The sequence below is a fragment of the Sceloporus undulatus genome, chromosome 2, assembly GCF_019175285.1.
Source record: "Sceloporus undulatus isolate JIND9_A2432 ecotype Alabama chromosome 2, SceUnd_v1.1, whole genome shotgun sequence".
Classification (NCBI taxonomy): domain Eukaryota; kingdom Metazoa; phylum Chordata; class Lepidosauria; order Squamata; family Phrynosomatidae; genus Sceloporus; species Sceloporus undulatus.
This window is the reverse complement of record NC_056523.1, coordinates 25,432,399-25,445,407: the sequence shown is the minus strand read 5'-3', so window position 1 is coordinate 25,445,407 and position 13,009 is coordinate 25,432,399. Positions and strand designations below refer to the sequence as shown.

Sequence of the window (13,009 nt, the reverse complement as noted above, 5' to 3'; positions counted from 1 at the left end):
AATCACGGACTGATGTCTCAACCAAAGATTTCCACCTGCTTGGCTCAGATCTGCCCCTACTCACTTACTGCCCCCTATTCTTCAACCTCCTTCCTGCATCACTTCTTTAACTAACTTGAAAGCTGAACTGAAAACAAGGTTGTTTAAGGTTTTATATTTACTGTTTAGATTTTAATATATGCATTACCTGTAATTGTTTGCTCTTAATATTTATTTTTAATTTTTTCTTAATTGATTACTATTTACAGCTCTGTAAATTTACAGTGATTTATAAATAAACCATAATAATAATAATAATAATAATAATAATGGGGGTAGAAATAGGGGTGGAGCCCTCCCAAATTTTGCAGAGGAAGCCAATGCAATTTACCATTCCCTTGCAGTTGCCCAGCCCTGTTTTAAGCCATCCAAAACTTTCAAAGCTAAAAAATAAATAAAATTGAACTTGGCTGGACTTTTCACTGTCACACACGTACCAATTTTAACCAAGGTGCAAAGAACACTTTTCCTCCTTTGCTGCCAACACATTTCATTACAACCTGCTTTTGAAATTCCCTCATGGACGGATAGCCTGCTGTGCAAAACAAATGGCACTGATGTAATGGATGCAACTAGGCAGATCTCACCTCCTGTTTGTGTGATTATTGGTAAAGTTACACCCAATCTCATCTTGCCCAACAGGTGAAACTGCTGGATTCTCTGCTTTATTTTAATCTTAAATAACCAGTAGAACAATACATTGCAATGCTCAGTGCTCCTGTTCTAGCCAGGTGCCAGCCAGTCATGCTGTTGTACATTCAGTTTCCATCTCCACCTTTGCTCTATTTCCCATAATTCCCCCAAGAAATGCTCATCTTCCTGTGGCCACTGAGCATGCTTATTGGGCTATGAATGGGGAGACAGAGTTTCCCCTAAAATTTTCTTCTATTCTTCTAGTGGTTTGAATGTTGGACTAGGGCATTTGGAGACCGGCTCTGCCATGGAAACCCACTGGGTGACCTTAGGGAAGCCACACTCTCTCAGCCTCAGAGGATGCCAATAGCAAACCCTCTCTGAAGAAACTTGCCAAGAAAACCCCATGAATAGGTTCACCTTAGAGTCTCCATAAGTCAGAAATGACTTGAAGACACACAACAGTAACAGCAAAACATGTTAGTATCTCTGTCCTGTTCTAGTGACGTTTTTTCCATCCACACTCCTATGAACAGTCAGCAGCTGCGTTTGCCACCAAAAAGAGTGATCTGACAGATAAACCTCATTTGCTGTCTACATTGGGCTCATTCAAAGATTACATGTTTTTAACCAATTAGGAGAGCTGCACGGTTCTAGCTGAGCTTCTTTTGGCCATCCAAGGTGATGAAGGGACAAAGATACTCCCAAAGATAGGGGGCAGGCGAACAAGAGTGAAATGATGAAGGATGTGGGTTGCTACTTGCTTTAATCAAGATGGCCTTTGCATTCTAAACTTTTTCAAAAGTCCTTGCTCCTTCTCTAGAGACAATCTTGTGTTGCTGCCTACCAGCATCTATTTGTAGCTGCTGTTGGTTGCCATTGCAAAAAGTGTGCTTTATAGAGTCTCATGCTGCTATGAGTTGGTGGGAGCCTTTTTTAAAAAAGGAGGAAAAACACCTCAGTAAGAGCAAGGTAATTGCCAAAATCTCAAGTCCCCTAAGTGTCATTTCACTGAAGTTTGTCCACCCAACTTCAAAAGTAGCAGGAAATGCCACCCTCGCACACCCATTACATGGAAAATGGATGTGTTTATTTTATTTATTAACGTATTTATATTACACCCTTTATCCAGAGATCTCAAGGAGGTTTACACTAGTAAAACCAATCTGACATGTTTAAAGCAGTGTAAATAGTGAAAAGGATTTGAAAAGGCTAAAACTATATTAAACCATTGAACAAGTTTACATGGCAGATTAAAACAGTTTAAATGGTTTAAAGGGATTTAAAACCATGTACACATATGAATTTGTATAAACCAACTATACCTGTGTAAAAACCAATGCACCTGGGACAATACAAGGTGACTTCTGGCACACAGTTACCGTTTTGAACCTTAGCCAATAGTGTTACCTCCAAATATGGAATTCCCAGTATGGCCTCACTCTGTCTGGGAAGTGGGCTCTTGGTAGGAAGGAGCCAAACAAACAGGGTTGTACACAACTCTGAACTTTTATGGGTGTTTATTTAAATGTTAAAGACTGGTGATAACTCCTTCTGGCCTCATTCCACAATTAGGATAAGGCACTCCCCTAGCATTGCTCATTTCCTGGGAAAAGCCATGGTTGCCAGTTGCTGCATGACTTCAGTGGAGAAATGTTGCCCAGGCCCTCTTAGCACAGAAAACAACTGGTTAATATGTACTATAATTATCTGTAATATGTTGCCTCCAAGCTCTGAAGGTCCCCTGAATGGGCTACGTGTGGGCTTTCTCAAGGGCATCTGCTTGGTTACCCTTGGGAGAGAGAATTCTGGACTAGAGGAATCTTTCGTGTTACCTGGCAAAGCAATTCTTCTTTTTCAGGTCTCAAAGAGTACCATTGTGTTCTTCACTTTCTGGTTTTGAACAAACTGTGAATACAGTGATTTTTACTTAACTGGCATGGATACCATCAGTCATGAATAAAGCAAAAATGTGAAGATCTTACAGTCATCTCTGAACATTATACCTCCTCCCCTGCTGTTTTCCTACTTCAAATGAAAATTAATGGATTCTTCATTTCCTTTTAGGTGAAGGTGACTTCGGGGCCGAAGAAGATGAAGTTCTCACTCTCTTATACGACCCGTGCCTAAACTGTTATTTTGATCCTGAAACTGGCAAGTACTATGAGCTGGCATAGTCATTTGCAAGGGCAAGGAACATGACCCCTCTTCAGAACTCTTCCAGCACTTGGGCCTTTGCAAAACACTATTTTAAAACATCTTAAAGTTTTATTTTTTTAAAAAAAAATGTGTGGTGTGTTTTAACAGATTGCCCTTGCAGGCTTTTCCATTTTGCATACATATTTTCTGAGCCAGCTGATGTTATGTAAACTATGGAAAGTTGTTGTATGTGAACAAATTATGCTGAATCAAAAATGTTTGCCTAGTTAATCTGAATTACTGTGTGATCATTTCCCCCCACCCACGTACTTGTTCTTTCATCTCCTATCATTTAAATAGATGCACTGCCATCTTTGCTCTTCAGAAAATACTGTGTGATGTTCAAAGGGAAGTGTTCCATGAACTGCCTTTTGTCCTTTTTATTACGAGATAAAGCAATATTTCTTTTTCTTTTCATAAAAATCTCAAATGGAATTTTTCAGGGGAGGTTGAACTCTTAGATAGCTTTATGGTGTTTTTGACAAGCTTTGTAAACCCCGCAAAGACATATATGCTGCTTTTTCATAATAGATTAATTAGTGCATGCCCCTGCATGCACTAGTGTATATTGGAATCATAACTTAGCACAAAATACAGAAATTGTGGAAAGGAAAATATGTGGAACTTGTTCCCCAAGAATGTGGTAGAGTTTCCTACTTTGGAGATTTTTAAACAGAACCTGGATGGCCATCTATTGGGGGTGCTTTGATTGTCTTCCTGCATGACAGTGGGTTGGATTTGATAGCCCTTGTGGTCTTTTCTGGACCTTACACAAGGAAAGCATAATCAGGTTGGCTTCCATTGTGCAGAGGTCATACGTCCATGCAGTTGTCTTATGCAACAACACCTGACAGAGAAGGAAAAAGCAACATGGGATATACAGTGAAAGAAATAAAACTTGTATGTGAGAGTCAGGATGACTCAGCAGAAGCAATTAGAAGCCACACAGGTGTAAGAGATAATGCAATTAGCAAGTCCTAAATGCCAAGGACAGAAATGCAAAGTGGATAATTGAACACACCAGAGAATTGTTAAAGTGGACAAGGTGAAATGATGAAATCATTAATTGTGGGATGAACCAAGAGAACCAATGAGTGGATGTACCCGCCCCCTGGGTGGAAACTGACAAGAGTGGGTGGTATTTTCCAATGACATAATAATGGCTATGAATCCCAATGTATTTTGTGGGTAGTAGTTGGGAGGAGTGTGGAGTTTTGTTGGATAGTTGGAGCTGTATATAGTACAATAAGTAGATCTTTTATAAAGACTACTGAGTTGTCTGGTGTCTGAGTGAAGACAAGAGCCAGCTGGATCCTGAAGAAGTGTGAAGACTCTGTGGAAGCAAGAGTGAAGGCTTGGAGAGTTTGTCAGGGTCTTCAGCCTATTCTCTGTAACTCTGCTGCTTTAGAGCAAAGCTTTAACCACTGGCCAAAACTGGTCAGCGCCGGTGCGTAACAAGGTGGTGAGTTTGAGCCAGAGGTGAAGAGCTACAACTCCCATCATCCCTGACAGAAGTGTCACTGTAAGCTCAGTTCTCTTGGTCATCCAGCAGTGTCTTGCAAATAGTTTTAAAGTTCTTTATTTACTAATCAAAGCAGACTCAGGGAGTAACTGGATGGGACACCAGATAGATGTAGTATTGGGATATGCTACACCTTGTGAAATGAGTAGGTTCCAAATGCCTAAGGTGGGCTTGATAGTAGATGACAGCATCTCTGTGATCCTAGTATCATTTATGCTCATGATGATACCCTCTCTGCATACCATGCTGCAGCTGGGAACCTAGAGGCTGCTGTCATCCACAGGCACAGTACAGACACCTCCTGGCTCAGCCCAGGCAAAGCTGTGGGGTGGGCAGCAGGGGAGCAGGAGTAAGGAGCGGCCCTTTAAAAGGGTAGGTGTTGCCAAGAGAAGGGCAGAAGTGAGAAGAAAGGGGGTGTGAGCAAGAGAAAGTGGAAATGATGCCAAAGTCCAAGCCAGTGGGAGTTGTGTTGATCCCAACAGCTGCCAGGAAGTTAGAATGGGCATGCTAACAGGCACCTGCACCTGAAGAGTTCCCTCTGAATCTTTCTTTGTGTCTCAGAGAGGACACACCAGAGTGGAGAGAGAAGTCCTTCACATTGCTAGTTGACTTCCTACCCCAAATGCAGGCAGAATGTGAGTTGGGGTAAGCAGGAAGGAGAGGGAGGTTGTTGGCAAGAGTAGCTGGCTATTATGAGTAACAGGGTATGGGCAGGGCATTTTTTTCTTTGCCTTGCTTTGCTTGCCTGCACAAGAAGACAAGTGAAAGGGGCTGCATCACAGCTCAAATAGCCATACCTATACCAGGTCATGCTTCCCTGTCAACATCTCAAAACTGAACCAGTGCCAATTCATATTATCAAAGGCTGGTCACCTTGTCCATATATTTAGACTGAACCTATACCACCTAGCAGCCCTTGAGCCAGATCATTGGCACTTTAGCTGGCAAAATGCAATTCATATTTATCATCTCATTAGACACATCCTTAACACCTAATTGAAACAGATTCAGGGTACACTTACCATCCTTGGGCACTGAACTGGGGGTAGAGAAGAGGCATGCTTCCAAGCACCATTTTATTCTTTAACATACAGTAAATCAAGCATTCTACAGATCACTTTCCCACATGGGTGAGTTATAGCTTCTTCTCAGTAATATGTCTGGAGTTTTCTTATAATAATAGTACTATATATTATCTCCAATCTTTGTTTTTATTTTTCTACATAAGGACTAGAGAACATCCAGCTTTCTAGTTGTTGATGTAGCATTAGCGATATGCACATCATTCCTTAATGTGGGCCAGGCTGTTTAGCACTGATGGGAATTACAGTTCAGCAACATCTGCAGGCCACCTGTTACATACACCCACAGCATTACGTAGGAATCAGTCAGGTTCCAGTATAGCCCCAAAAGAGTATCTCAACCTATAATGGAAAAGGAAAGGAAAGTAAGACTGTGGTCAGAGTTCAGTTGTTGCCACTTTCTAAAGGCATGTATGTAGGTGTGCTTTTCTCAGAGTTAAGCTTGCTATATTTTGCAAACGGAGCCTTTATCTGCTAGCTAATTTCCTTTGGGCTACAGAATTTGAACAGACTGCATCTGTCAGAAAGCACACAGCCCTACCTGCTGCCAATTTTCAAAACAAGGCAAGTGCAGGCACTGCTGCCGAACAGGAGATCTCATCTGACAAAGCATCAAACTTGGTGACAGTGTCACTTACAGGATGTCACACCAGCTGTGTCTGGTTACTGTGCTCCATGGCTCACTTGGCATGTGGCATATGAAAAATGACAAGGGAGATTTTGATGTGGCCTTTTGTGTGCATGAACATCCTGGAGCTGCTGAATTGTGATAATATACTTGAGGCTTCACTCTGCTTGCTTCTTCCTCTTTGAGGAGACTTCTTTAAAGAAGAAATGCAAATGTATCACCTGACAGTTTTTGCTTCTGAAGTAACATGCTCACAGATGACAGAAAAGAGATGAAGTTAAAGAAAGAAACTTATAGAGAAAGATTTGGAGGAGTGAATTAAGTATTAGGGGAAGGATATTTGGAGGGGTCAAAATACCAAAATATTAATAAAATCCCTATCCATGCACTCACTGGAAGAATGGTATTATACTGAAAGACAGGGTTTTTTCTCCCAAGTGGATGCATTTTTATGTGCTTGCATGATTGCAAGCACATATTGATGTCTCTCTTTTTGTGTGTGCTTGCAATCATGCTCATCATAAAAATGTGTTGATTTGTTGTTTTTCAAAATGAAGAAAGTTATTTGAATCATCTTGGAAATATATTCGATGCAGGGGGAAATGTGAAGAAAAACTAACAGAAATATCTAAACTGGCAATTTAAGAGGAGCATTTTATTTGTTGCTGCTGTTGTTGCTCCTGCTTCTGTTGTTCAGAGGGGCTTTGCCTTTGCCTTCCTTTGACGCTGAGATAGGGTGACTTGCCCAAGGTCACCCAGTGGGTTTCCACAGCTGAGCAGGAATTCAAACCATAGCTGAACAGGATCAGAGTGAAATACTCAAACCACTGCACCATGCTCTCATGCATTTTATTAGGATTTTTTGGTTTTATTAGGACTGTCCTTTTTGTTGCTAAATTCTTAGTTACCTAGACTGCCTTGCATTGCAATTATTTCCCTATATTTCTGGTTAAGATTTTGACGCTTTTAAAAATGAAGATCCTAGTATCAAAATATATATGTATTCACCATTCGGAATATGATCTCAAACAATGCAGCATGTGGAAAAATGATTTTCATAGCAGAAACTGTGGGCTTGTCTTTGCTGGTCAGAATACTCCCAGCTGCCCACTGACCACAGCTCCCCCCCCCCAAAATTTCCCTTGTTAACCATGCTGTCTCTGCAGCAATGACAGGTTCCCACATGATCCTGATTCATCACCCAGCATTGCTGCTGAGGTCACAAAACAGATGATGTTTTCTAGCATGTTATCAGCACTAGGCACCTTGTTCTGACCACAGTGCAACTTACACCTATAGCAGCAGCACCATGCAGCTTGCAGGAACCACATGGGAAGGCATGGGAACCCATCATTGCTGCAGAGAGCTGAAAACCTGGAACAAAATGTAAGATTTTTAAATTCGGGATAAGGAGAAGAAAGGCCAATTGGGGTTTTGGCTCTGCATCATGTAAACAGGATGCAGTGAGCCACAAAGGGGGGGGGGGGTTAGAGTAAATAACCCATGTAGACAAGCCTTCAAAGGTGTGAAATAGTCCCTACCACATGCCTGACCCCATTCAACAGAGTCCAAGGACCTGCCTTTCTCTCTTTCCACCAGACTCAGTGAAGATTGTCTTCTAAGTTTGTTTCCCCCAACATGAGTAATTTGTCTTATAGTGAGAAGTGCCAGGCTAACTTTTTGCTCTGGCTCCCTTTTACCACACTACAGCTTATAGACCGTTATTGCCCATCCTGTTAAGCATCCTGCTCTTATGGCATTCACTGCCTCTAAAATATTCTTCCTGCTATTCTTCCTCATGAGGTAGTTGGATCCAAAAGCCACCATTAGTGAGAAGGGCGGCACGGCCCAGCTGATGAAGAAGCTGAAAGTGAGATTGGCAATGCCAAGCAGGAAGTGACATTATCAATGCCATCCACTGCAGTGGCAACCATCTTTACCTAACCTTCTTTTCCCTTCCTGCCAGCTATCCAAAAGGTGAGGAAAAACAGCAAAGGATGAAGCCAGCATAACTATCAAGCCTGCCAATGAGCAGACATAGGGAAAACAATTTACACTAACAACTGCCTGACTTTGAAATATAAGCATGTAGATTCATGTCAAAAGCAGCTGCTTTTTGAACCTGTGCAAAGTTGGTCCAATGACAGGGAGTATGTATTTGCCGTGTATCTCTGCATCTTACAAGAGCTGGAGATGATGTTTTCTAGCAACCTCAAAACATCAGCATTAAATTCTGAGGGAAAGAGTTGAAGATTACATCTTGTGCCTACAGAAACTACAATTTCTACTTCAACTCTTGCAAAATCTTGCCATTGCTGCCCTGTCGCCTGAGGCTGTACCACAACACAAACAGGATGTCTGAAAAGTGCCAAGGTGCATCCAGGCTTCCATTGTCATCATTCTTCTTCATCATTGTCATTCAGCGAGCCTCGAAGTGTAAAGCATTACCTAGGTGAAGGGAGAGTTATTGATTCTTTTCTCTAGCCAATGTATCAGCATCAGCGTTTTATGTTGAAAAGGGCAAGTCCTCTGGCAATGTGCAGATTTGATCCTGGCCAGTAGCTCACAATTCAGGGAGGGGTATTTTACGTAGGCGATTTGGAGGTTTACAGTTAGGAAAAACAAGAACAAGGATGTTGTTTATGATTATTTCACAGCTACAACCAAGCAGCTCTGTGAGTGATTCTCTTGACTGTTTGTTTTTTTTAAGAGCTACAAAGTTAGTCAATGAGACTGAATTGGATTCAGGCCATTGTACCAAGAGAAGTGAGTCACATACTCACTTCTGTCCCCTTCAGTTCTAATTAACTATTGAGAAGACACTGGCATAATAAAGAGGCCTCTCTCTTTTCCATAGTGAGTCAAACAGCAGCTCCTTGGAGACGGGTTTTGAACAGTGTAATAGGAACTGCTGGCATGCAAGAGTTCATCATGAGAGCCCTATAGGCTCACCCCCAAAGAGAGTTCAAAATAGATACACGAACATTTATTTATTGGATTTATCTCCCGTCTTTTTCCCAGAAGCAGACCTAGATAGCATAATATCTGAATTAACAGGATCAATTAAAATTAGAATAAAATAGCAAAATGATCTAGGGATGTGAATCACAAGCAAAAATAAATATTCCTACCATATTTCTCCACAATGCAGGAAAGTCCTTGATAACTATTTGCACATCAGGACTTATTGGGAGGCCATGTATGGATTTTTGGAAACCTAATGACATTTTGTGGAGAAATATTCTTTTCTGTGGAGAAAATCTTGTGCACAGGAAACTTTGTTTTCTTTTTTTTTTTAATTTTTATTTCCATAAACAAATACATCCCTACATTCTATTACCTTTTTGACACATTATTTTATATACCCCTGTGCCCCCCTTCCCCGGAGCCATTTCCATCCTTATATTCCATCCAAAATTTCAGTTCATCTTCTGGAGGTAATCTTCCATCTTCTTTTCTCAACACTTTCTTGACAAATTCTTTCCAAATCCCCTCAAAGTCATTTCTTTTCCATAATCCTTTCTTTACTTTCAGTTTACATGTCAATTTATCATTAATAGCTAATCTCCATACCTCTTTGTACCAATCCTCCACTTCTACATCCATTTTCGTTTTCCAACACCTTGCTATTATTAATCTCGCTGCTGTAAGCCAATTTGTTACCAAATCTTTTTCTTCTTTTTTCCATTTCTCTGAGTTATATAATGATAATAAAACTATATTCAGTCTTCTATCTATTTTTATATTCATAACATTTTCTATTTCTAATAGCACTTTTCCCAAAAAATTTTGTACATATTTACATTGCCACCACATATGGATATATGACCCTACTTCTTGACAGCCTCTCCAACAATTTTTTGAGTTATTCTTATTAATATTATGTAATCTCACTGGAGTCAGGTACCATTTCCAAATCAACTTATAATAACTTTTTTTATCCAAACCGATAAATTTTTCAAGTGTCTTTGTTCCCAAATTCCATTCCATTCCTTGTCATTTATTTTACATCCTAATTCTTCTTCCCATAATCCCTTTAAAGTATTTCCTTTTATTTTTCCTCCTTTATTCTCCATCAACATTTTGTAAATTTTACTAGTAATTCCTTTTATGTTCTCATTTTCTTCCATTTCTCTTCCTTTCTGAACTATTTGTTCAAATTGCGTATACTTTTTCTTTTCTACATTCCTTTTCCTCCAATTTTTAATCCATTGTTCTATTTATTGAGTATTCGTTCATTAATTCTTTTTTATGTTTATACCATATTTCTATTATATTTTTCATAAGTGGGTTTCCAATAATTTTTATTAATTTCTTTATAACGTCCTTAAAAAAGGAAACTTTGTTTTCTACACAGAAAATGCCCCTTTCTGTGCAAAAAAAAAAAAAAAAAATCCATGTGCATTTTTTTTGCAAAGAATATGTCCCAAACTGAAGATTCACTTCCCTCTCATCTGAATTTTCTGGCACCAAGGAAACTCATTTTTATCATCTGAATATTTTTTTAATATTCTTTCCATGCATAAACTGATCTTTTTCTCTGACTCCTTCTGTGTTAATAGCACAAACAATAAAAGTTGAAAGCCTCAGATCATCTCATTCATTTCCTGGAAGTGATTCCATCAGTATGGAAAATGTCCTAGGTTGAAAGTTGGATTCATGGATACATACCCTTCAGGAAATCATAGCAGAAAGAAATATGAGCTACATGTATCTGGTTCAACTGACAACCAAGAATTCTCCAGCTAGGTTCAGACAATGTGTACTATATCAGTCTCATCCTATGTGTATATCCTGTGTGTAAAACAGGGAGTAAATTAGTGGCCTGTTTTGTTGTTTGCTGTTAACTGCCCTTGAGTCAACCCCAACTCATGGCAACCTTGTGAATGAAACACTTCCAATCTCCTCCTATCTTCCACTACTCTGCTTCGGTCTTGTAAATTCAGGCCCTTGGCCTCTGGTTTAGTTATCCATCTGCCATGCAGTCTTCCTCTCTTGCTACTACCATCTACCTTTCCTAGCTTTATTGTCTTTTCTAATGAGTCGTGCCTTCACATGATGTGCCAAAGGACAACAGCCTCAATTTGATCATCTTGGCTTCCAAAAAGATTTCAGGCTTGATCTGCTCAAGGACCCATCTGTTTGTATTTTTGGTCATCCACAGTATCCTCAGCACTCTTCTCCAGCACCACATCTCAAATAGGTTGATCTTTCTGTCGGATTTCTTCACTTTACAATTTTCACATCCATACATGACTATGGGGAATACAGTAGTTTGGACAATTCTGAATTTGGTGCTCAGTTGTATAGCTTTACACTTAGGATCTTGTCTAGTTCTTTCACAGCCATACTTCCCATTCCTAGTCATCTTCTGATTTTTTGACTGCAATCTCCATTTTGAAAAATGTTTGATCTAAGGTATGGGAACTCTAACGAATGCTAAAACTGACTTGGTGTCTATAGTGACTAAAGTAGGGGCTAGCAGCCAGAGTCTCCCTCCTCATCTAAATCTATCCCCTAGGAATAGTGCACAAATTCAATTCTAGTAGCAACACAAGAGTTGCATTGGGGACTTAGGTTAGTCCCAGCTATATTCTTAGTCCTGCAGGACATCAAGTCACTGGCTAGAGACTTGGGGAATACTGCTGTATAAATGTTATGGACAATTAGTATCTTAGTCAGTCTATCAAAAGGCACTGGCTAGATTTGCCAGAAGTCAGCCCATCATCACAGTGGAGTTTTGAAATGCAATCCATTTTCATAAGGCCTCATTAATGTGCTGTGGCTGCGCTGTGGAGCAGCAGGAATTAGAGCAAGTTTGAGAGCGAGCTGCCTGGAGTCAGCATATCTTGACAGAAGGTCATCAATCAAGGCCCCGAGTTTCTTTTTGCATATTCCTTGTATATGCCAGGAATTATAGACTCCTCGGCACATTTCAAAGTGCATGTTGGCAAATCTCCCTTGAGCCAACCAGCTTTCAGGCAGCTTCATTCCACACTCTGCCTCCTGCACTCATACTGTTTGCAAGGCTCAAGAAGATTCTGTCAAATTGGAGAATGACGTCTTTGTCTTCTTTTGCCCCTCTGCTGCTTGCTGTTTACCTAATTGAAATTATTTCTGAAAATGACACTTCTGCCCCTGCTGTAATAAAACTTCCAAGGAAGAATGTAAATAATACATACAGGTTCTCTTGTCCTCAGAAAGGTTGAGAAAATAATCCATCGCTGCAAGATTCTTCATATATTGGCTCTCTTTCTGGGGAACATAGACTCAAATACCAAAGCAACCAAGTGTTTCAGGTTTCTCATCATTCACAAAAAATTAGACATTAACTCTTTAATAGTCTAATAGTTTGCATATACAGGTGGGCAGCTGTCTAGAGGCCAAGTGCCAATCCCCCCACTCCAAATCCAAATATCTCAATTTTCCTCTGCAGTACCTCCCAAAATGGTGACAGAAGGTGATGCCATACCACAGGGGTAGGCAACCTTTTTGAGCCGGGGGCCAGGTTGCTGTCCCTCAGACAACTGGGGGGCCGAAGCCGGGGGTGGAGCTTCCACCCTTCGGGGGGCGGAGCCGCATGCCGGGGGTGGGGCATCCACCCTCCAGGGGCGGAGCCACATAACAGGGGTGGAGCGTCCACCCCCGGGGCAGAGCCGCATGCTGGGGGTGGGGCTTCCACCCTCCAGGGCAGAGCCATATAACAGGGGCGGAGCTTCCACAGAAGCATCATCATCATCATCACCTCCACTGCTATCATTGTTACAGCAGACCTTTCAGCAATAAATGCACCAAAAATACACAGAAATGCACTTTGGAAAGTCACACTCCTCCTCCTCTTTCTCACTGAGAGGGGATTTTGCACATAGAACACCAAGGGCAAGTGAAAATAATAATAATAATAAT

The 13,009-nt window shown here is 40.7% G+C and overlaps 1 protein-coding gene across 1 annotated transcript in view; it reads left to right on the top strand.

The window, feature by feature from the left end:
* Positions 1–3,102, top strand: part of LOC121924350 (protein CFAP20DC-like) — a 68,102-nt gene extending 65,000 nt beyond the window's left edge. Inside the window, exon 3 of the mRNA XM_042455747.1 lies at positions 2,740–3,102. Coding sequence (XP_042311681.1) covers positions 2,740–2,849 — 110 coding nt within the window. The 3' untranslated portion in view covers positions 2,850–3,102. The remainder of the gene's footprint in view (positions 1–2,739) is intronic.
* The last annotated feature ends 9,907 nt before the right edge of the window (positions 3,103–13,009 follow it).